Source organism: Poecilia reticulata, chromosome 2, assembly GCF_904066995.2.
Source record: "Poecilia reticulata chromosome 2, P_reticulata-male-v2, whole genome shotgun sequence".
Classification (NCBI taxonomy): Eukaryota; Metazoa; Chordata; class Actinopteri; order Cyprinodontiformes; family Poeciliidae; genus Poecilia; species Poecilia reticulata.
Window position 1 is genome coordinate 31,363,209 of NC_088831.1, and position 23,929 is coordinate 31,387,137.

The 23,929-nt window shown below is 37.7% G+C and overlaps 2 protein-coding genes across 14 annotated transcripts in view; both read right to left on the reverse strand.

The window, feature by feature from the left end:
• Positions 1-6: 6 nt before the first annotated feature.
• Positions 7-8,201, reverse strand: slc15a1a (solute carrier family 15 member 1a). Its single transcript, XM_008398602.3, has 21 exons — positions 8,044-8,201; positions 7,408-7,549; positions 7,126-7,245; positions 6,939-7,038; positions 5,929-6,019; positions 5,745-5,828; positions 5,580-5,662; positions 5,418-5,504; positions 5,256-5,345; positions 5,127-5,171; positions 4,988-5,020; positions 4,809-4,897; positions 4,503-4,584; positions 4,283-4,399; positions 3,999-4,142; positions 3,859-3,905; positions 3,553-3,660; positions 3,338-3,449; positions 2,689-2,826; positions 2,295-2,402; positions 7-2,175 (listed from the first exon to the last, which is right to left on the reverse strand). The coding sequence occupies exons 1-21, from the start codon at positions 8,198-8,200 to the stop codon at positions 1,921-1,923; spliced, it is 2,232 nt and encodes a 743-aa protein (XP_008396824.2). The 5' UTR covers position 8,201; the 3' UTR covers positions 7-1,920.
• Positions 8,202-9,964: 1,763 nt separating this feature from the next.
• zmp:0000001200 (dedicator of cytokinesis protein 9) overlaps positions 9,965-23,929 on the reverse strand; it is an 82,676-nt gene continuing 68,711 nt past the window's right edge. For 4 of the 13 annotated variants that reach the window (XM_081603567.1, XM_008398482.3, XM_081603556.1 and 1 more), the window contains 17 exons: positions 22,994-23,130; positions 20,361-20,476; positions 20,138-20,275; positions 19,854-20,036; positions 19,480-19,593; positions 18,839-19,054; positions 18,576-18,633; positions 18,367-18,473; positions 16,997-17,119; positions 16,775-16,888; positions 15,080-15,109; positions 14,415-14,561; positions 13,951-14,161; positions 12,885-13,075; positions 12,692-12,792; positions 12,476-12,614; positions 9,965-11,024 (listed from right to left, as the gene is read on the reverse strand). In XM_081603567.1, coding sequence (XP_081459693.1) covers positions 10,899-11,024; positions 12,476-12,614; positions 12,692-12,792; positions 12,885-13,075; positions 13,951-14,161; positions 14,415-14,561; positions 15,080-15,109; positions 16,775-16,888; positions 16,997-17,119; positions 18,367-18,473; positions 18,576-18,633; positions 18,839-19,054; positions 19,480-19,593; positions 19,854-20,036; positions 20,138-20,275; positions 20,361-20,476; positions 22,994-23,130 — 2,251 coding nt within the window. In that variant the 3' untranslated portion in view covers positions 9,965-10,898. Of the gene's footprint in view, positions 11,025-12,475; positions 12,615-12,691; positions 12,793-12,884; positions 13,076-13,950; positions 14,162-14,414; positions 14,562-15,079; positions 15,110-16,774; positions 16,889-16,996; positions 17,120-18,366; positions 18,474-18,575; positions 18,634-18,838; positions 19,055-19,479; positions 19,594-19,853; positions 20,037-20,137; positions 20,276-20,360; positions 20,477-22,685; positions 22,730-22,993; positions 23,131-23,929 lie in introns of all 13 variants that reach the window. The other 9 variants (XM_081603583.1, XM_008398581.3, XM_008398525.3 and 6 more) reach the window with 4 other exon arrangements.

The window sequence follows — 23,929 nt, forward strand, 5'->3', positions numbered from 1 at the left end:
AAAAAAAAAAATAAATCAATTCAAATACTGTTTTTTTTTCTTATCTCGGAGGGATATGAAATGTTGTCATAACTCATGACGTTTAGCACCTACTTCTTTTACAACACTAACTCAAAGCTGTCAAATAAATCCGCCAGTACAGGTGAGAGAGGAACATTGCACCTTGAAGCTGTGGGTTTATTACTTTTCAGACAGTTATTAGAGAAACAGGGTGCTAAATAACTATTTTTATTTTTCATGTTTAGAGACACGAGCCTTCATACATATTTTGATTAAAATTACATGTGGCTTGTTATCAAAAGGAGTCCCTACAGGCACACTAAAGTCACATTATTTGTTCCCAGAATGAATATGAGATACTCAGGCCTCAGGTGCATGATCAAACTGTAATCTGGCTTTGTATGTTGCTTTTGGGGTGTATGCTTCTCTCTCACTGAGTGGCCACCCATATCAATGCCGAACTCTTTCACACAGCAGCTTCAGAAAGTATTTTCACAAGGTCTTCAGTCTTCATTTTGGGGATGAATTTACAATTTCTTTTAAGATTTACAGTTGACTGGAAACTGAGTCATTTTTAATGTATATGTTATGCATTGGTACAGGATTTGGCATGGATGTAGAAAATAGCCTAATTTAAAAAAAAATTATTTGCAAAAAAGTTGGGAAATTTATTGCAGACTTTGTTAATATGTTATTTGCATATTTTGCATATTCAATGAATGTGCAGATGAATGTGGCACATTAAGGGATCTGGAAATTGTATCCAAATTAGATTGTGAAGGACCCCAGTTTCCTTCCTGACATTTTGACTGGTTTCTTTTGATGTGAACAAAGGAATCGTTTGATAAATCCACAGGTGCGTCATCGGTCAGAATATTTACACGGTAAGTGTAAAAACTCGCCAAATTAATCTATCAGAAGATTATAAAGCCACAACATCATCACCTGGGCTTTCTCATATTGTTTGCCATTACATTTTTTATTTTTATTTTATTTATTGTTTTACATATGTCCAGGTTGGCTTGGATATTGTTTTTTCCCCTTTTAAAAATAAACCACTATTTGAAAAGTATTGTTTGTATTTGTGGAGGTTATCTTTGTCTAATATCAAAATTTGTTTGGTACCTATCATAGCCCTGTGGAATCAGCGCAATATTTTCTAAATATATTTATTACATCTTTATCACAACAGCAAACATTAAAAATACAAACCAAAGAAAAACATTTTTAAAAAAACTCAACTAAAAAAGCCAGGAAATGCAGCATTATCAATAAATCCTGAGTGCCACAGCTATAATCTTATTTCTTACAAATTTTGTAAACACATTTTAATGAAATAAAATACAAAACAAGAGAGGAAAGAAACACTCTCTAGAACTGTGTTTCACTGTGCAAGTGTCCCAGATATTGGAGAATCTCTTTTTTCTGTCATCCTTAAGTGAATCTCAGTCACTCCAAATGAACTTAAATAAAAGAAAGGAGACTGACTTTGTTTCAAAACCAACTTCTTATACTAGCAAAAGGAAGAACCATTATCTCGTATTAAGAGATTGCAAAACATGATACTTTTAAGTAAAGCGGTATCATGATTCCAACACTTTGGGTACATCTTTTCAATAAAAGAAGCAAAAAAAGAAAAAAAACAAAAACAAGGAAGAAGCAATATTTTGTAATCATGTTGATTTAACTTGGACTTAAAAGACACAGTCTGTTGCCCTCAGATATTTAGCAAATTGACAGATCAATTAATTTGTTGTTTTTTTTGCACAATACATTTTTACATGCCTGACTTTGTTAGCTTATAGCATCCTTTGTGCATTACAGTATAAAAGAACAGTATAAACATAACTCAAATTAACACCTACTGTAAATTCTTACTTTTGTGTCAACACCATAGATTCATTTCCTCATAGCTATAGTTCACATGCTGGTTTGAACATATTTCTTGCCTTCATCGTCACTGCTAACTGAATCTCTCTTCTCCATCTCTTTTGATTTCTGCGGCTCCTTTTTCTTATCATCTTCATCATCTTCATCATCTTCATCATCGCGACTTTTCTTCTTGAACTCGGCCTCGATCGCTGTGGGGTCGATGTAAGTGTAAAAACTCGCCATAATGGAGAAGATGATGGACACCACCAGCAGCAGAGAGGCAAAGAGGATATACTCTGTCCACTTCAAGGTAGCAAAGAGGGAGGGAAAGGTCATGGGAGACATTGAAAAATATTTGCGGATATCAGATGTTGCTGGTATTGTATGCATTTTTCTTTTCTTTTCTCTTCTTTTTCTTTTACCTGTTTGGGAAGTTTTGCAATCTCTGCCACAATGAGGACGATAAAGTTTCCAACGGCATTGGTCAACAACCAGCCCGCCTGCAGCACTGACTTCATGTTACTGGGTGCCTTGTTGACGAGAAAGGGATATTTAAAAGTGAAAACAAAACAAAAAGAAAAGAAAAACTGAAATAATAATCAGATTGACTTACATAATTCACCTCTAAATTCTTGCAGCAGCTTAATATATTTATAATAATTTAAATCATTTATATTAAATTTACCGAAAGCCTCTATCGCAACAGTTTTCATAAAGTAATGCCTGATCAGAATGTTGCCCCAAACTGTGTTCTCAGATAGGAATATATAGACAATGTTATGCAAAGATTGTTTAGTTTTGTTCTGGACAAATTACCTGTGAATAGGAGAACTCCAGGCCAGTAACAGAAAACATGACTTCACCAGCGGTGATGAGGAAGTACTGTGGGATCTGAAGGGCCATGTGCACCGAGTTCGGTTTAATGTCCACTGACTCAGTTATAGATTCTTGACACTGAAATAGACCAATCAATAAACACAGTTAAGAGAAAAATATACCACATGTAGTCATATTCAACATCTGAAGCCTCCACAAAAACAGTCACTTACAGTGGATTTTCCAATTTTTTAGAGTATAAAAGTAAAAGAGGCTGAATACAAATGCATGCTACTCTTTGCATGTTTCATTACGTTTCTATTTCACAAGTATGCATCGCTTTATGTTAGTATATCACATCCCAAAACCTAATAAAACACAGTGAAGACTGTGGTTGTAATGTGACAAAATATTTAATAACAAGAATGAATGTCTTTGAAAGGCAACTGCATATGCAGGGGAAAGGCATGGTACAAAAACATATTTTATCATGTAGAGTAAAAAATAAAAAAAAATCAGTCTTCAAGAGTTATACACAATAATAAAATTAACTGATCCTCCTCCTTTTTTGTTAGTTGTTTTTCTTAAAGCAGGCACTTTCTAAAGAATATTAACATTTAAAACATAAATCACTATGCTCAAGACTCACGTTTGATCCAAATGTTAATGTGCTGGGGATGAAGAAAGTGTATGAGCCTCCAAATCCAAAATCCTTGCTGTATTCACATGACTGTGACCCGTTCTGCAAGGTGAATGTGGCCCTTCATAAACCATAAGAAAAAAATTCAACAAGCCATTTCTTACATGTGCACCTAAGGCAAACATTGTAGTAACAAATGTCTTAAAAGGATCGACGACTCTCACCTTCCACTTTTTATCTCGGAGTAGTTTGAATATTGCAACGGTTCAATTTGACCATAATGGTCTGCAGCTGACGAGACTTCCACTGGTGTACTCATTCCATTTATGAATCTAAAATGGGATACAAATCGAACAGCTACTACCAAATCTATAAAAAGCTCTTTTAACATTTTAAACAGGACTGATGCTATTGGACCTAAACAAATATTTACCAGCTGTCACAATTAATGATTAATGATTAATGATTTTTTTTTGTTCAACAAACTATGAAACTGTTAAAGAATATTGAGAATGACTTGTTAAACCTACCTGATTTCATTGTTTCCTTCTTGTGGCTTGTAAATCAGATCAGAAGCCTGAAGAAAATTAGTAATAAATGCTTCTTAATTCAACAATTATACATGGGATGGTGTAACTTTAATTTAAAGTATTTTGTGTAAGTCTCTCACCAGTAGCCATTCATCATTGATTGCAGAGGGAATGAGAAGTGTTTGTCGCTGCCCTTTGGTTAGGGGAACAATTTTTGATACTGGAGGATTGGCAATTAAAACCGTAATTTGATCACTTTCAAATTTGAAGTATTCTTCACTGGCCTGCAAAAGAATAAAACAGATGTAACATTTTTTCACTCTGAAAAAAATATCACAAGTAGCATGTGCGATATATGCAGAAAGTACTGAATATAAATTTTAATTTAAAGAAAAAAATAATGTTTTATTTAAAAGATACGTACCAGAGCTCCTGCAAGATTTAGCTGATTTTCTGGAAACTCAACAGTAATCGGAGTATTACCCATGTTAAGAAACTTCAACTGACTCTGGGACGCCGATGGGAAGACAGGCAAGGTTTTCTGGATGTCAGGTTAAAGTAGTCAGCTTTTAGCATTTGTTGCATGTTTTACAAATTGCATTTGTCCTAGGGAGAGACAAAATGACAACTGGTCCTCAACTTACGTCGATTTGAAGCTGGATCACAGCTGCACAGACGAAAGCAAGAGCTCCTAGAATCATCCCAACAGTCATTTTTTTCAGAGGTCTGTTGAATTGAAATGAAGTTTTAGTATTTATTTGTATAATTTGCACATGTGACAGGAGAAAATGCAAACAATTATCTACAGCTACTAAAGTCTACTTATCCCAGGTGGATTTAGATTTATTTATTTTTTTGTGCAACCAAGAACTTTGTTTCTGATAGAAAAAACTGTCAAAAGATACAATAAGGTGACAACTGGCAAAAACAAAATATTCCACCTCACTTACGTAAAGTTCAGACCACACTTTTTAATCAGAGGGAATACCAGGCTGTCCATAATGGGAACCAGAGTCAGAATCAGGATGGGGTTGATTGTCTTTAAGAAACAAATAGCACAATGAGCATTCTGTCCTGCAGAGGGCAGTAAATAAGTTTGGGTCTTCACTCTGCCCTTTTTTTTACTAACCTGCATCTGATCGGGCTGTATGACGATTGACCCCTGCAGACAGAGAGAGAGAGAGAGAGAGAGAGAAAAAAAGATGCAACTAAATGCACTGCTATTCAGAACTATGAAACAAGGATGCTACTTCATTCCCCAAACTTACAAAATTCCCATCCATTGTGGTGGCTTGTAGTGTCCACCTGGAGCCCTTTGACAGAGGTGTAAAAATTCAGCAACACTTCTGCTTCAAGGACATTGTGCAGTCTTGAGAGGTTATTATTCGAATACATACCTTTTGATCAAAAAGGGTCCAGAACATGGGCAGCGGGATGTACAAGAGGAGAACCCTCAGTGCTATTTTGATTTGAGCAATGAGGAGTTTCTGCAGCAAATTGGAAATGAGCAATTACTAGAGAAGAACACCTTGTTGCAATCAAAGAAATCAGAAACGTACGTCATATTTTTCCTCTGCCCAGTCCATCCAGTGCTCCTTCTTTGGATATTGTTTGCTTCTGTGTCTGAACCGGTTTTTAATTGCAAACTGAAATGAGAGAGAAAATGGCTCTTAGAAGTCAGTGGAAGCTATGTGAATATTAAAACAGGCAAACAGACTTACCCCTATGCATTTAGACACCTTGAGCATGATATTCCCCTCTGGTTTAGTTTTGTAGTACATGCCACTCCCCATGATAAACACCACTGTTGGAGAATATGCACATTTTCAGGGTGCATTAATCAATTTTGTGGGAAGTATATAGATCCCAAGATTCAATAGTCATACCGAGAGAAACCGCCATCAGGGCTGCAGGCACTCCGAAAGCAAGAGAGTAGCACTTGCTCTTACTGTGAATCCCACAATCCTGAGCTGTAAAAGGAAACAAAAAAATATTTGTTGAGATCAAATTTAAAGTTCCTTATACATTTTTATTGCCACTTTTTGGCCATTAAATGTGTGCAACATGTACCTCTGAGGATGGGAGTTATGATGGTTGACAAAAGACTTCCACCGTTGATGCAGAGATAGAAAACTGAAAAAAACGTTCTTCTTTGCTTGTCCTGCATGAAAACCACAGTAAGTGTTTGTTATTGAGGACCGGTATAAAGAACTGCAATTTTATTATTATTATTTGGGAGATTAAAGTAAATTTTTTTCTAAAGCAAAACTGTTTTACTGAATTTTACTTATCCGTGTCCTCCTCTTCACTTTTACCTCTACCATTTCTTTGGTCGCTATTTATCCAAATCAGGTTTCTTTCATCAATAATTTAGTTTGATCTGTAAATATGATTTGAACTATTTATGCATGAGTAGGCTGAAAGGAAGGCTGTGGCTTGCTTTTCCTTCTGTGCCTCTTTAAAACTGATGGTGGAGACATTGACACATAAGTCACGTTTTAATTGCTAAGCTGCCCTTCAAACATGACAATTTTCCTTTGACATATGTCAAAATTCCCGACCACAACCCACTGCTAACCAGGTCACAACCAAATGCATGGCTTGTAATTAATCCCACAGCACACAGACATTGATTGACCAGCCTTTTAGGTCTGTGGGTAGCTGATTGACAGGCGGTGGTATCATGTACAGCCACAGCAACATGTGCTGGTCTCAGATACGTTTCCTTGATTAGCAATAAGTAATATCCGGTGAAGCAGATTGTTGCTCATAAAACAGCATATTAGACTAATTTACAGACAGTTTCTGCTGCTGCTGCTGATATCTGTTATTGGCTGTGGCTTTCCTTCTACTTAATGCATAAAGATTAAAGCCGCCAAAATAAGCACACATTATGACTTTATCATTAACAGCTCAACTTTGTTTACAGGATGACAACAGATAGCAGCAATAAAACATTTGAACTATGGATGTTTGAACTGCCCGTTTAGAGTGGAAGCTGACGATAAAGAGCAAGCGTTTGAAATCTTAAGATAGGAGCTTTACACGTGTTTGTTAGGTTTTTTTTTTTTTCCCCCAACCTGATGATCTCCAAATTGATCTCCACCGAAGGCAGCCACACAAGGCTTGATACCACCAGTACCAAGAGCAATGAGCAGGAGACCCATCATGGAGAGCACGCTGAATGTGAAGGGAAAGAACGAGCGCATGAGGCAGCTGGTACACTAACAAGAATTTATTCATCCATGTAGAAAAATGCAAACCTACACGTGAAAGGTGAGATTGTCCGGAGACCCGTCTCTGTCTGAGTCAGTGATGTCATGGATCGCGCTGACGGCCATCGCCACCTGACCGATCGCGTAAACGATCGACAGGTAGATGATCGTCCTGCGAGAGACACGATGAAGAATAGCGGAAGTAATACAAGCTGTAGATGTAAAAGTACTTTGTTTTACAAAACATTTTCAGATCGTGCTTCTTAGACTGAATCACTGAAGTAGCTATTAATATAACGCGGTGAAATAATTCAAATCGGACCCAGACACTCACTTGAACTTCCCAAGCCAGGAGTCGGCTATAACGGCCCCAAGAATGGGGGTTAGGTAGCAGAAAGCAACAAAGGTGTGGTAGATGGAGATGGCCAAGTCATCGTCCCATCGCAAAAAGTACTTGAAGTACAGCACCAGCACAGCTGTGGAGAGGCAATAATATCTTTTTCTACAGCACAATTGTAAATATATCCACTTATTGTATTCCATAATGATAGGTTCAAATCAGAAACTTGAGTTAAAGGATAGCTCAGCTGTAACAGGATTTAAAACAATAAACCTTGTCCGGTGAAAAAGACAGGCAAAATAAGAAAGATAATGTTACGAATAAATTGGTTGTACTATTATTGTTCAAACTTTATGGCCAAACTGAACTACTTGTGTGACATGATAAGTCTTTCTCCCCAATTGAAAATCGTAAATGTCTTCTTTTTTTTTTACCTGCCTAAAAAATTATTAAATGTGCGGTATCACTGTAGTCAAACTTATTATTTTTTTAATTTTTTTTAGAAAAGGCAAACATTTAAATCGAAAGGTTTCTCTCTCCCATCTGTCGGCAGTCTTTTTTTACTTTTCAAAAGTAAAGTAATTTGTAAAGTCTTGTGTAGTTTGGTGTGTTGCTTCCCAGAAAACTCACCTCGCATTCCATAGTAGGAGAACCTCTCACAGAACTCATTTACTATAATGAAAAAGATGCTGATGGGGTAGCCAAACACTGTTTTACACTGTTCAGGAGATACAAAACAAATGCAGAGTAATCCGTTCAGCAAAGCTAAGACAAACTTAGTGAACATACAAACTGATCAGTCAACAAAAAATATATATATTGAACAGAGAATGCAAAATTAAATCTTAAATTATAAACTGTTAATTCAAATGATACTGGTACAGTGATTTTTTTTTATTGCATTGCAATTGATGCATTAGTATATTTTATGCCAATAAAACAAGGTTAAATATTTGACTCTTATTTTTTTAATCATGCAAAAAGTCAGTTGCACTAAAGAAAGTTCTCATCTGTTAAATCCACAAAATAAAATGTCATTCTAATGGCAAAGATATCTAAAAATCACATGCAATTTTAATACACTGTGTATCAAAACGCCAGCATTACAACTAAGATTTTTAATGCTTGACTTCTAAAAAGGCTCAGTCAGTTTGAAAGTCATCATCTACAGTTATACCACTACTTTACCTTTCCTCTGCCCTTGCTTTCCTTTTTGACGTCATCTTTTCCTGTGGATACAAAAATCTACTTTAGCTACAAAAAATATGAAATGTGTAAAACTGACCAACTTTACTTTGACTTGTCAGTAAAGCATCTACACATTCTTATGAATTGCATGAACTATTTGTCTCTAATCTTACCAGTCATGTTTAAATGAGGCTGCTGCTTGCTTTCTCTTGTGCCTTGGTATTCCTTTGAGATTTGTTCCACAAGCCCACAATACTTTATCTTTTTCTTCTGACAGGTGGGAGTGGGAATGCTTCATGTTATATTGCTCCTAGTTAGCCTTACGCTGTATTTTACACTGCTGACTGGTTTGTTTTTGCAATAGGGTGGAAACGTGAGCCGCAGCTGATAAAGCATCTAGCATATTCATACCCTTTGATTTAACTGGTTAGTGTTCGCAAATATGTGTGACAAGCCTTAAAGAAATAATATTTTTTTATTGCTGTAACAAAATATTGCTCAGACTTTTTGTCAACAATTCATTTAAGGTAATCTAAGTATCTCTGAAATTTTAACTGCTAATGTATTACTTCCCCTCCTCCCCCAGGTATAATGAATATGTGACACTGAGGCACATTTCTATAACCATGCTTCAAAATGGGAAAAGTAAGAGAGATATGTTCCAATAAGTCAGGAAATGACTTTAATAAATGTCAATTTGTGTAAAATGGCTCTTCTCCAGAATCCAACTAAACTGCGCATGGACAAGTTTATTTTAAGACCGACCGAATCACTTAAGTATTAATATAACAGTCAAATTGTGGTTGAAAAGTAAGAGGGAAAAAGCTGCCTTATCAAAAACAAAGAAAACAACATTTCACCTCAAGTTGGTGAATAAACATCAACAGGTGTTCAGGCTACATTCGGAAGTGACAAGAGGACTAAAAGTTGTGCTGTAATAGCTTTAAAGAAAGTTGCCTATCGACATCCAGAGTTTGCAGGGTCAAAACATTTCTGCATGCCTGAAATGTCTGGGAGGAATGCCAGGAAAACACCATTTTTGTCCAGCAACCACAAATGTAAGGATGTGGTGTCTACTAAATTATACTAGAGTTTTAATATTGACAAGTTGCTTTAGTTAGTTGAGACTAACTTTGACCTTCAGAAGAAGAATCAGCATAAAAAAAATTCTTAGTGTTTTTAGTGCAAAACAGAGAAAGAATGTGAGGAAGTACTTCAAGACCAATGTTAAGTATGGTGACAGATCTGTGAAGCTGCGGGCCTGTTGCTCTTCCAAAGGCCCTTGGAAGATTGTTAGAGCATTGGGTTTTGTAGCCGGAGTTGAATAAGAATATTGTAAAAAAAAACAGAAAAAAAAGACATATGCAAAGAAATGAGTGCTTTTATTTAAAAGATAAGCATTAGGGAATATCTCTGTTTACAGCAGAACAGTGGCTTGTGTTAAATATTAAAAAATGCTGCTCAAATATAAGACATTTTTCTTAAACAATAAAAAATGAAAAAACATAAAATAGTATAAGCTTCATATTTCTTCCACAGTAGGCATAGTGTCTTTCCCCCACACCTCATCGCTTTGGCAAAAAGGTGAACATAATCATTACAGTGTTTGATCTCCACCCAGCAAGATGCTTTGCAAATATTGCACACAGTCCTTTGTATGTACATCAATAAACAACTTGGAATATACTTTTTGTTTGCAATGGCTTTAAATACATATAAAAAAACTAATAAAAACAGATTTAATCTAACATTAATTCAAAGGAGTTTTGAAAAAAAAAAAAAAAGCCTTTTCTGAAAATGTAACTTTATGTCCAGACAGAGAAGCGTCAATGTTTGCAGCATATATTTATCAAGACATCAATACAGTGGCTTATAAAAGTGGAATACTGTACATAAAAACACTAAACATGATACAAAAAAAAGGAGAAAAAAAAAACAACAACTAGGGGCGGGGTGATGTAGTGACATGCATATTTTAAAAATCCCAACAGGAATGTCTCCATAGAAACAGTGTTCAGTCTTTAGGTAGAAACAGGTGAAACATACATTTCATCAAAAAGTGTTTTTTTTTTTTTGCCAGATGAAAGTCTCTGCTGCGGTGTTACTTTTCTCGTCGGGCCTAGCCTCTCACACGCAACACTCTGAGCACAGAGTCACAAATCGTGCTTGACTGAGTGGACCAGAGCACAACACAGAGAGTGAGCGTTATCGACGGTCCCAGCATCTTCCAAGCAATACGCTGACAGATGCGAGCTGGCCTCAGTGGTGAGCATACAATGCTCACATCCAGAACTGGATTATATCACCGAGGCTGAGTGCGGGATGCCCTGGATGGTGACAGAGGTCGGCGTGCCACTGATGGCGTTGAAGATGTGAAGCGAGTCGGGGAGCACATTCTTCATGCCGTCTTCCACGGGAACGATCTGGTAGGAAAAGCGACAACTAAATCAAAACGGAAAGCTCATAATAAAAGCCAACAGATTCAAAGCTTGGGGTCTCCTTGTTTTGAATCTTTTCCATCATTTACAATGAAGCTAATAGTAAAAAATTGTAGATTGAATTGAATGCAGCACCTTTTTGTGTGTTTGTGTCATGTTTTGTTTGTTCACATTGTTTATTTAGGAAGAAAACAAGTTTTTCAGCATTTCTGTTGTATATACGCAATTAATATGAATGCTTGTCAAATTATAAATGTCTCATATCAAAACCCAGAGATGAAGAAATGCGGGACTAAAATCTGGCAGTTACTTCTAACAAGCATTTTTTTTAGGTGCTGATAGAAAAAAGTATAATGAGAATTAACAGAGATTTATCAGGATGCAGGCAGCAAACAGCTTTTTGGGCGTCAAAAAATTGTTTGCTCAATTGATCAGGCACCTCTAGGACCGAAATCGGTTTTGATTGGGGTGCCTGCTGTTCAAACATTCATAATCTAAACTTTTGTTAGTTATTAACTGATGTATTCACTGCTTTTGAAAACTGCTTGTTGAACTTAGATCTGCATTAGATTTTCTATATTAGATTAAAAAAAAAAGAAACATGTCTGCTAAAATTATTAGATATTAGAAATAAACCATACTCGCTTCATGCATCTCTAATGAAAAAATAAATAAATTAGGAACACAGATTTTGATGCATATTTACACAGCAACACGTACTGTACATGCATCCAAACATTCTGCACACGCATGCAAGGAAGTACGTCAGCAAGCCCAAATAACAAAAGCCAAATAGTGACTGTTGGTCTAGCTAGCACTTTGAGCAGTGGGGGGGGGGTGACTTGGACAAAAACTGATTAATATACTTTCATCCACAGGTGAAATTTCTTGGTTATTGTCTCCCTTTTATAGGACAAACAGTACTGTTTATAAATCAGTCAATATATAGTGAAAATAATTGCTCAGACAGCTCAAATTATGCACATGAAGTAGAAATTTGCTTCATGAGTTAGAATAATTTATGTGAGGTTGATTTCATGTTTACTGCAGGTGTTGAAAGATAAAGCAAGCGGTTTATGATCTGATAGCTCTGAGCCTCGGGATCAAGTGTTGGACCTGGCTTGTTTTTTTTTTAGAACTACTTTAAAGGCAGGACTTTTACTAAGTTAACACCTTAAATCCAAACGGTGTTTGTCTAGCAAGACCAACAATTAACAACACAATATTTTGCATTCTGATGTTTCTTGCATTACCATCAAATCTGCTCATGTCAGCACGAAGAAAAAAAATAGAGAATGTTGTTATCAGAGAGTAAAACAATATAAAAGGCCCTCTGATTACTTGCTTTCCACAGACCATTTCAGAGGCAGATGCTAAATCCAGTAAAAAAAAAACCAAAACAGCAGCAGTAGGAGCAGCAGCATCGCCGAGCTTACCTGCTCGTGCATGATGATGGACAACTCTCTGGTCAAGTCTCTGTAGTTTGCTTTCATCTCATCTTGGTACTCCTGCTGGTCCTCTTTGATCAGTCGCTCGTTAATGCCCAAGCCGTGGCCACAGGCCTCCACAAAATGCCTGCTTAGAAAAGCGCTGTAAGCACGTGTTCAAGAGAGATTACCTCAAGGTAACTGTAAGAGCCCATTACGCCTCACCTGAAGACCTCTTTGAGCTGCTTGACCTTGTTATCTGGATACTTCTTGGCGCTCGAGTCATCCAGAAAAGCTCTGGCGTATGCAAGTGGTCCTGCATTTACCTGTCATGGAGAGAGTGTCAATTTCCTCATCATATTATACTCGAATTTTTACCGGTGTGCGTTTGTGCTTTGACAGGACTCAGAGTGGGCACCTGGACACTGATGCTGCCCTGCAGCTTGAGCTGCAGACGGATCATGTCCACATCGCTGGAGGAGCACAGCTGGTTGATCTCGGCCACTTTTTTGCTCATTTCGTCGATGGCCACCTCGATGGGGCTCAGGTCGGTGTGGTGTTGGTACATCACTGCGATGCGCTTCTTCACGTAGGGAAAACAGTGTGTTGCTGCAGGAAGCACACAAAGAGGCGAAAAAGCTTGAATCGAAGCTAAATGATCAGGTTTCACAGTTCTACAGCCGAGTGTCCGTCTAAGTGGAGACTGCTCATCAAATAAAAGCTCACACGTATTTGCAGATAAGATGACATGGCTGAACTTTTGTATCTCTTGCACCATAAAGCAATACAGTTGTTATAGGGATTAGGAAGTGTACATGTCAAACGGCTGACATGTTCAAAAGCTAATCAAGATCTTCTATTCATAAACAGGGAAATTCTGATGACTGATGCAATCAGTGATTGACTAATGATAAATGTGCCCAGTCTTAATAAACGGACTCGTGTGAGCAGGAATGTGACACAATGGCTTTTTAAAATGTATTTTCCGATGACGAATCTTACATCCCAGAGATGTTCAAAGCAAAACACATCTATTTCTCTGACCCGTTTGCTGTGTTCCTGTCTTCATGATGTTGTTTGCTGTCTAACAAGCTCCTGAGGCCTTCACAGAACAGCTGGATTTATACTGAGATTAACTCGCATGCAGATGGTCTCTATTTACTGATTACTGCACTTCTGAAACCAACTGGATAAACCCAGTTGTAGGGGTTTGAGCGCAAAAGATAATAAAAAACACTGTGTGCCACAGTTTCAGATTTTTCCTCCACATATCGATTTCCGCATTACATTTATGTGCTACTTTGTTTTGGTCTATCACATAAAATCCCAGTAAAATGCATTTTCTAATATAATAAAGTTTATAGGACATTATGCTCTCAGAAGGTATTGCTTGAGAAATAGATTTTTTTTTTTAAAAGAAACAAACCAAAACATTTGTTTAACTGAACTGCCGCTAATACGTAAATGTAGCGAGAGCAGCTTACTGGTGAGTATCGTCCTGCGTTTGCACTGCTCCTCCACTCCACCTTGCTTTTTGCCAGATATTGTGAAAGGCATTTCGAACACAAATCGCCGGATGTTGTGGCTCCTTTCGAACTCTGTCTTTCTGTCGGCCAGCTCTTTCTCATCCAGGTACGGAGTCACGTGGGTCACTTGAATATACGCATACTTGGAGTCCAGGTCTTTGGGGTTAATCTGTAGAGGAAGCACATACAATCTCAATACATGAACTCCGGCAATGCAGCAGCAATCAAACTGCCAACAAATTAAATGAATCAACAATCTCCAGGTCAAATGTTGTTTTTGTTTTTTGTTTCTGTTCATAAACTGCATCAAAATGGAAAAAACCCAACTTTTTCATTCTGTTTCATTTAGAGATCCACTGAGTGGTGGATCCCTGATAACTTTTTTTTTTTTTTTTTCAAATGAAAAACGCAGATGACCTCACCCGTCCAGAATCCTGAATCATCTTCACGTTCTCCTGTCCAAACTTGTCAGAGTAAAGCTTCAGGAGCCTCTGGGAGATCTCAGACAGAGGCGTGAACTTGGGCTCCTTGTAGATGTACTCCTTACCATCTTCATCCTCAAAGAAACCCTAAAAAAGATTAAACGCTCTGAAAAGTCAGCTTAGATAAGCACAATCGCTGGATTAATCTACTAACAAGGGAAGCACATCAAACCAAGTATAAATAGTGAGTGGGAGGCATTCTGACACTGATTAAAAGACTCAGCTCTGATCTGAGCAGGCCTAAATACACAACATACTATCTAAGCTCCAAGAATAGCAACTAGAGAAAAAACCCCCACTTGTGTTAGTTTATTAGTTTTATATCTAACGGAAATATGGGTGCCATAATAGCACACTACAAGTTAAAAGTCCTGTGAAATGAAGGGTGAAGCCATGCGTCTATACAGCGGGATCTAAACCCTGTGATTAGCTTTGTAAAAGGGGTTTCCTACTCTGATTGCTACAAAACTGATTGTGGCGCACAGGAGGAGTTAAGGGGCTTAAAACATCAGCACTGCACATGAGACCGCACTGCAGACTGCATTAGTGAAGGAGCACAACACTGAAGCAGCCTAAAACACACCGCAGCTCTCAGACTAATTTACCTCTGCCTCTGAATCAGTAAACTGGTACTGCTACAGGAGTGTGGACAACACAAAAGAATAAGATCATTGTTATTCAAAAACTACAATAACCGTGAGCACATTAACTGGAAAAGGCAACTGCTCTTATTATTTATCAAAGAACACAGCTGGAGGGTAAACACACTCAGAAAATATCACTAAAGTCGACGAACATGGTCAGAACTGAAACCTCACAAGCTAAATTTGCAATTGCAATACACGCAGAAATGCTGAAATGAGTGCAGAAGTGAACGAGTGCCATGCAACATGTCCTTTAAACAGAGCTTAGCAGTGCTGGTTGTTAGTCATTCTGTGCCAACTCAACCATCTTATTTCGGTTGCTTTTGTTCTGGTGAAAAGAAATTCTCCTCAAGTGTTACATCATCATCACATTATTATGTTATGTAGTCGTTTTTGTAAGACTGTGCAATGTAGTAAAGTCTGTGTTGTTACTCCAAAGCTTGTCTGGAAATTTTCATCATTTTTGCAAAGGAATGCTCCTTCTGAGTGGAATGTTCACCAATCACAAATTTAGCTGGTTGGGTTGTTTCTCACTGCCCTTGATCCCCACATCTGATTTGGATACTGGTGGTTGCAACGCTAAACAAATGTAGAGTGTTGACAGCGTACCAGAAAAAGAGAGCTAACAGTCAAACCTTAACTTGCTTTCCGTGGAAAGTTTGCAACACAAGTACTCATGTTATTAAGATGATGTAACAGGAAGAAACCTCAACATGAGGGCTACACTGCAGAGAAATACACCAACATTCATTTTTATTTGTTCTGAAGATTTGAAAGAAAATGAATACATTATCAGTTTATGGGCTTAATAAGACTTTAAACAATTACAGTTTCAAAACAACTTCAATTTCCTGTCACATCATGCTTTTAATGAGATGTCAGTGAAGGTTTCTGCAACCACATAGTGCATGGAGTAACGGCCCCTCATCCACATAGTGAAAATGAATTAATCACTGACTTCACTTTTGTTTCTTTTAAAGAGCTAAATGGCAAAGTGGATGAGTAATCTGTACCATAGACGCTTGAAAATAACAAAAAATGTTTAGTGTGTTTATCTTAAATGTTTGCTTAAGTCCATGCCTCAAAAAGCAGAAAATACTGAAATATATGTTTACTGAAGAAGAGATGCTCTATTAAAGCTGAGCTGTTTTGAGCCACCTCTAAAATTACCAATTTGTTTTTTTTTTAAGTTGCTCGGATTTTTACCTATCGTAGATTAATCTTTCAACAGTAAAAAAAAACAACCTATGAGCAAACTCAGCTGATGTAAGAAAAACCCCCCCACAATAATATGAGGTGACACAGAATAGCACATTGTGTAATTTGAAGCAGCAAGCAGTGGTTGACAAGTGCAAATGAATTAAAGCAGCACAAACACCACAGACTATGACTGTTTGGACAAAATCAGGAAGGTCTCCTGTATGACTTACCGCTGCCTTCAAAGAGGATAAAACAAAAACACAGAAGTTGGGTCATAAAATTTTGCTGCATGCAGTCGTGCTCTTAAAACATATTCAGCAGCTTGCCGACTTGTGCTCTTCAGTCAAGTTTGAATAATTTACAGTCACACAAGCAATATGTTTGTTTGGAAAAGAACGCCAAACCTTAAACCCTAGTGGACAGATTGTGTTACTGCAGTCTGAAGGCTGAACCTACCTGGCCGAAGAAAGCCACTCTGAAGTACGTCCCCAGCAGCCTCTTGCCTGTATGCATCACCTCCGTCACTTTGCTGTATGCACGATGCAGGGTGTCGTACAGGTGGGCCAGTTTCTGTATAAAGGGAGAAAGCAGAGTTGCAGAGCAGGCTGGAAGCCAAGTAAAATGAAGACTAATTCAATCTGGTTAGGAGATTGTACCCGTAATAAAGAGACAGTGTACCTCAAAGTCCCTGCGCTTCTCATAAATTGGAATAATGAGTTTATAGATGTCTGAGATGAGCTCATAGCGCTCTGCTTTCCACAGGCCGTCTGCACACTCCTCCAAAAGCTCCATTAGAACGTCCTGAGTGGACGACAAATGGGGGAAAAAAATGCATGGAGAGCTTAGTTAAAGGGGTTTGAGGAGACACAAGTACTGGCTGGTCATGAGGACCAGAAAAGGAACAAAGTGCTTTCGAACCAAGATATTAGGAATAGACAGACAAGCACAATAATATTTATTTTAAAATCAATCTTCAGACTGTATGATTCTCCTAATTAAGCTAAAGTAACTATTCATAGTTGTAACTCTGAAATCTATAGACAAACTTAAAGTAGATGAAGCCCAAGCAGTGGAGTTCATCCCAAGAGCTGAAGAGTCTTTAAGATCAACATTTGACTTGTACTGCAGATGCAAAAACTTTTCTACCTATTTTTAATATCTAAATATTGTGATAATGTAATAATGTCAAAGAAAAAAACGTAACACTTCAAACTTTGTCGACCACAAAGAAAATATTTTACTAAATAATTATCTTACTGGTAACATAAGACATTAAACCAAAAGTAATTGGTCATGCAAAACATGATATTATATTGACTGGCCTGTGCAACACTTTGGCAACTTCACAAAAATGGCATCATTATTTCTTAAATAACAGAAATTATATGACAAATTAGTAATGATCCATTCATACTTAAGTGTTAAGTATGTATTAAGTATGTATTGTAAGTATTAAGTATTAAGTAAGTATTAAGTACTCCATATTATCACTGTTTGCTGTAGCTCTCTTAAAGTATATATAATTAGATAAGATAGAAGATAATTTCATTATTGTTTCTTTATTTCTCAAGTCTTGAAAATAAGACCTTGTGTCTCATATTTACCTGTACATAAATAAAGGTGAAAAAATGGAAAAAAAAAAAAAATAATAATAATAATAATTTTCTTAGCAATTTTAGCCAAACTTATTAAGAGCCACAGTGAAACTACATGTGGCTCCATTCCCCAGTTTGCAGACTCCTGATCTAGGACATCAAACTAAACCCGATTGCTGGCAATTTGTGCTATTTTTTTTATGTCCAGTGGATTTGCTCACTTGGATTCAAATGGCACAAATAGTGATCTTCATTTTATATCTGTGTTCATTCCTGCTAAATTGCAAATTACTGAATTTAATCCGCATACGCAATGAGGTATAAACCAAATTTAGTTATTTTTTACCTTTTTTAGATAACTTGGATATATTTCAGATTTCTTCTGAACTCATTAATCTTCACTAGATAACAATAGACACAAAATATTACACAGTAAGTAGAAAATAGTTTTACTTCATTAAAATGCACATCCTGCATCCCAACGTCCTCCATCATTGCGGCTTCTTCATCAATGTTTGGGGTTACAACTCGGAAAGCTGAACAGCCCTGCTTGAACATTCCTACGTAAGACAGGAGGAGAGACGTTAATATAGGTAGAAACTTTCTAATGACAAATTAAAGAACTGGATCAAAAGCATTTTCATCAGAAACAACTGTAGCACCTTTTCTCCGGAGGTATTCTGCCACGAGGGCTGCAACATGAACATAACACATGGCCGCCTGGGAACCAAAACATTAAAAATGACAATCAAAATCACAAAGAGGATACTGATGATTTATCACCACTTTGTACATTGAGGGAATCAGTACAAAGCTACATAAAACACCCACTTTGATGCAAGTCTGTTGAATGCTAATTTATCCATCGTAATAGCACAATCCAGCCCAAAGAACCACACAAACAGACAGGAGTGTTATCACAGACCTCTGATAGGTCTCCATTCTTCACATGGATCCGGGCCATGCTGTCCAGCCAGGTCTTTCGCAGCTCGGGCGTGCTGGCGTACGACTTGGCAAGGCTGTACTGCAGGTCCACTAACATTTCTGGATCTCTCTCGTGCTCCTTCATTTGAGCTGTGGCCATCAAAACGGTCCTGATGCGTTTCGTCAAGTCCTTCACATCTGATGGGAAAGCTGTGTGCTGTTGAGGGGGATGGAGTTCAGACAAATCCTTGTGAATGTAAATTTCACTTTAACTTGCTTCTAGAGCAGCTACATTTCCCCACTTTGGGACAATAAATGGATATTTCTAGTCTATTTTATGACATGTGGTGTTGGCCAGATCAAGGTGTATGAATGCTGAGTATAAATACACATTATTTTTTGTTAAAAGTCTTGACATGTAGATAATTTCCATTTCTGCTCTAAGCGTCTTTGTGTGTCCTAAAAATCTCTTTATGGATTTGATGTATTATTATTATAATTTACGCAGTACTCTGTTAGCTGTTTTGCACAAAATGCCAATAAAACGCATTGAAGTTTGTGGTGTAAAAGTTGTAGGGGTATGGACACTTTTCAAAGTACTATAAGGCTTAATTTTATTCTTTTTGCTATGAAGCTTCTCACCTTGATAGTTCTGTCACTGTTGGCACAATTGTTGATTATTGACAGAGAATGTTGGAAGCGGGTGCTTCCAATACCGATCACATCAGCAATCAACTGACTGACAGCAATCACCACCTGAAGCAGAAACACATGATTATAAGAATAAAGCAACTGTTGAACTTTACAAAACATAAGAGTTATGAAAAAACATGACACACAACCAATGGAAATCAGCTGTGAGAAGAATCTTTTATTAAGCCAGTGTGTAGGGAGATCGAATTGCAGTTTTGTTGCAGCAAGGAATATATAAAATATGCGTGCAAAGCTATAGATTGAAATCAAGACAAAAAGGTTTAATGTAGAGATAACTGAGCTCGACAGAAAAGCCGTCTCACCTGCAGGTGTGTTCTGACAAAGGACTTGCGACCTGTGTAATCAAAGTTGCTCTTCATGAGAAAATACAGCAGGTGGGCCGCGTCGCTACGAATGGAGCTCAGCTTGGAGTTGCAGCATTTCAGGATCTCGTAGCAGAAGGCTGCGCACATATCTGCGCGGCCTTCAAAAAATGTGCAAGGGAACTGCGGAAAGAAGGCAAGACCGGTTTATCCCCTGACATGAATTTTTGGTCAAAACAAACAAACAAACCATCATTTCATGGGGCACCAAACGTTCTTCAGACCTTGTAGATAAAAGTGCGCAGTGATGTGAAGACCTGCTTCAGGGCTGTTTCAGACTGATTGATGCGCAGGAAGCAGAGATGGACTTCAAACACCTTCTTCATCAGCGGGCTGTGGCCGTGGTCAGAACAGAGCTGTGTCTGCGTGGAAACAAGGAATGACCCGTTAATTCAGATAATGCAGATAATTCTGGCCATGGCACTTGGCAGGTGTTTGATCTGATACCTTAAAGCCCATGATGAAGATGCTGAGAGTGTCCAGGACTGTTAGACACACTTCAGTGGCGATGTTGGCCTCCAGCAGCGACTGGTTCAGCACATCCGCATCAGAGTGACTGTAGGCTGAAAAGACACACAAATGCTGTAACGCTTCCATGTTCTTCATTAAACTCTGCCAAGAAATGCTATTTACATCAAAGGTCATCATATAAGGTCAAAGCTGATGCTAAAAACGATTGAAGTTTTCTTTAATAATGTTGAACATAAAAGTTTCATTCCAAGCGAAAGCCAAAAATTCTTATTCTTTGCAGCGCAAAATTGCTCATCGGGCAAGGAAAACACACTGTCTGTGTTTTCATTGGTTCACAGAGAACATGTGGTGACTTTTTCAAAGCCACTGACATTCTCAATGGGTTCACCTGAGGGATGTGTGTTTATGATGATGTGTGTCAGAGCCAAAATGAGTGACAGCTCATCATTAAATTTGCAGATGACTATAATCATTAAACTCTTGAAGGACAAGGAAGATGATTATGCAGACTAGTCCAATTCATGGTGCAACAACTCATCCTTTTGGAAACAAAAAAGATTTTGAAGAAATCAGCCTATGATTGTACCAAGACGTAATAATGCTTGACAGCATAAGAATTTGTTCAGCATTCTGGGCAATAAGATAACCTATGAGGTTAACAACGATTCCATGTCTTAGAAGGCCATCCATAGGCTGTTGTCTAGTTTTTGGTAAATAAAATGGTTGTAATGCTGATCCATCTCTTTTGGGAATAGTTTATTTTTCCTTTAAAGGAATCCATTTTAACTTTTGAAATGATAAGCTAGATTATCAGGAATAAGTTAATAAAGAGAGGTCAATGAGAATGGCTCAGGTCTTTACAAACATTGCTGGTGGTATTTTAAGAGACCTTAATCGGGTCTACAGAACAAGAGTCACTAGCAGGGAAATATCAATACCTAAAGGATCTTGGTATCCTCTGTATACCGAGTTCAGGACTCCAACATCAGGAAGGATGTTTACTTGTGCCCAAAAGGCAAGATCAAACCACAACTTGAGGTATTTTATTGTTGATTTTTTTTTAAAAATTACTCTAGACGAATTGTATTATTTAGTTCTGATATAATTTTGTACTTTTTTTTTGCCCTTCATGTTAGTGTTCATTGTTGTGTGTAAATAATTTATAGACTGCTGGAAACTAATTGCCTCTCTGGAACAATAGAGTATTTCAATTTCAAAACATGGCTTTGTTTTATCAGAACATTAGTGACAATTTGGTGAAGGGGCATCAGCATCTGTGGGGATGTTTTATTGACTAAGGTGGAATAATTGTAATCAAAACAAACCAATTAAAACATCTGCAAGCTAAGCCCTTAAAAAAAGCTGTGAGGTTTATTAGAAGACATAAGAAAATGCTGCTAGACAGCATACATGTGGTCCCACCCCTTATAAACTATGATACGTGATTTCTCCACAGACCTGCATGTTTGAGGGGACAAGGGGAAGCCCTGGCCCTGAGAACAAGCTCCACTTTGTGCCAAAATGCAAACAAATCTCTTGCTCTGGTTAAACAAGAGCCGGTTAGCCCAATAAATACAACCCTGGCTCCCCAAAACCCTGAGTCTACAGGAAAATGTTAGGTTTGAAGTAATGATTACCGACCTCCACATTTAGAACGTTAAGAAAACACACTCCCAGCATTGTCAGTGAAAATAAAATATTTATTCATGTTTATGCTTACAAACTGTCATAATGGATTATATTTCCAGTCAGACCAGCTGCTTGCCATTTTGCAATTTCTTTTACTCAACTCTTCTGGGTACAAAATATCATCTGTCACAGGATGTTTTTACGCTTTGACAACAGACGATTTGAAGTGAATTGTTTTGTATTTTACTCATGATCTAAATGGCTATAAGACTCCAATACGTTATTTCTACCAGAAGCAGGTCTCAACTATGGAGCAACGTTGCTGCAAAATGGATTGCTTAGAAGTCTGATGTGGAAGTGCGTGAGAGGGAAACGGTACAAAAAGGGTCCACAATTATTTTATTTAATTTATTTATTTATTAATTTATTTATTTATTGTTTTAGGAAAACTGAACAGTTTCCTCAAACAGCATCCAGTTTGGAATGAAACTCTTCACATTCTTTTAATGGATATCTTTTCCAAAATGGGAAAAAGTCAAAAGCAGATGAGCTGTGCAGAGGATGAGAAGACTTAGAGAGCTAAACTTGAAGTTAAAATAGGCATGCTTTATTTATTTATTTTTTTAAAATGAAGTAGGCAACAAATATCCTGGCAACCTGTCACATTCTTACCATGTTCTACAGATATTCCAAGTATACTTGAAATCTTTCTTACACTGAAAACACAAAGAAACTGTATTAAATTATGCCTTTTAATAAAAATACCCACCTCACTCCCCTTGAATTAACATAAAGCTGCCTTTACCCAGCTCTAAGAGTTTAGAGATATTTTCCTGAAATGTTTTTCTGCTAGAGGTCTGATCAAGTTTGACAGAGGATGATGAGGAAGATAATGAGAAGCATGGGGGGGGGGGGGCAGACTACATGAGATGACGAGTAAGAGGAGGGTCTTCTGGTAGAGCATGGTTGATGGCACTTACTGTAGTTAAAAGTGTATGAGTTATCCAGGCTGCTGAGCTGCTGTAAGCGGGCATGCATCATTCCCGCCCTGTTACGGGACACAGGCAGAGTCTGAGACTTCCGCTCATGTGCTACAGGTCCTGCCCCTTCCTGGTTCCTGATGAGGAAACAGGATAAATTAGACGGAGAGCTGGAAAACCCAGCGGGGCCGGAGTTCGTGGAGCAGGTCAGATGAATATTTGTCATTTTTACACACCCAAGAGGTGTAAGCAGCACTCAAATGTGCCAGGAAGTCAAAATTGTGACCATGAGTGCATGTTTAACATGCAGCCTAGGGTGAAACATGTTACAGCATTAAAACACAGCAAGTTAAAGCTTAAGCCATGCATGAGAGAACAAGAGGTGGCGAAGGTGGAAAACCAAAAAAATGTCACAGCACTGCAATGAAAAATATCATGCAGTCAGTCTGGGGAAATCATCTCCCCCTTTAGCTTACCCAAGCAGGAGAGGGCAGGAGCCGGCTTTTATATCAGTATGTTAAACTTGTCAGCGTTTGAGTGAATAGAGATAGAAACAGTGATGGCAGGTTAGAGAGAGTGAAGGCCTCTGAGAATGGAGGCCAAAACACCCAAATATGAAGAGAAGAGAATGAAAGGGTGTTCCTATATATCTGAATCCTGCAAGTACTTATACTTTACAAACATAGTATTTTACTTCAGACTTGAACCTGGATAATCAGTGATACAGAAGTGTACATCCACTCATCATAGGCATAAATCTCATGTTAATTTGGAACTTTCCTTGGTTTGTTTGAGATATTTTTTCCAGACTGGAATTATTTCTATTTATTTTCTATAGCATGAACATCTTGCATCATGATGGGAATCTTAATTTTATTGTAACTAAGATAAAATCTAATTGATATTTACAAAAAGCACCAAAAATAATTGCACCAT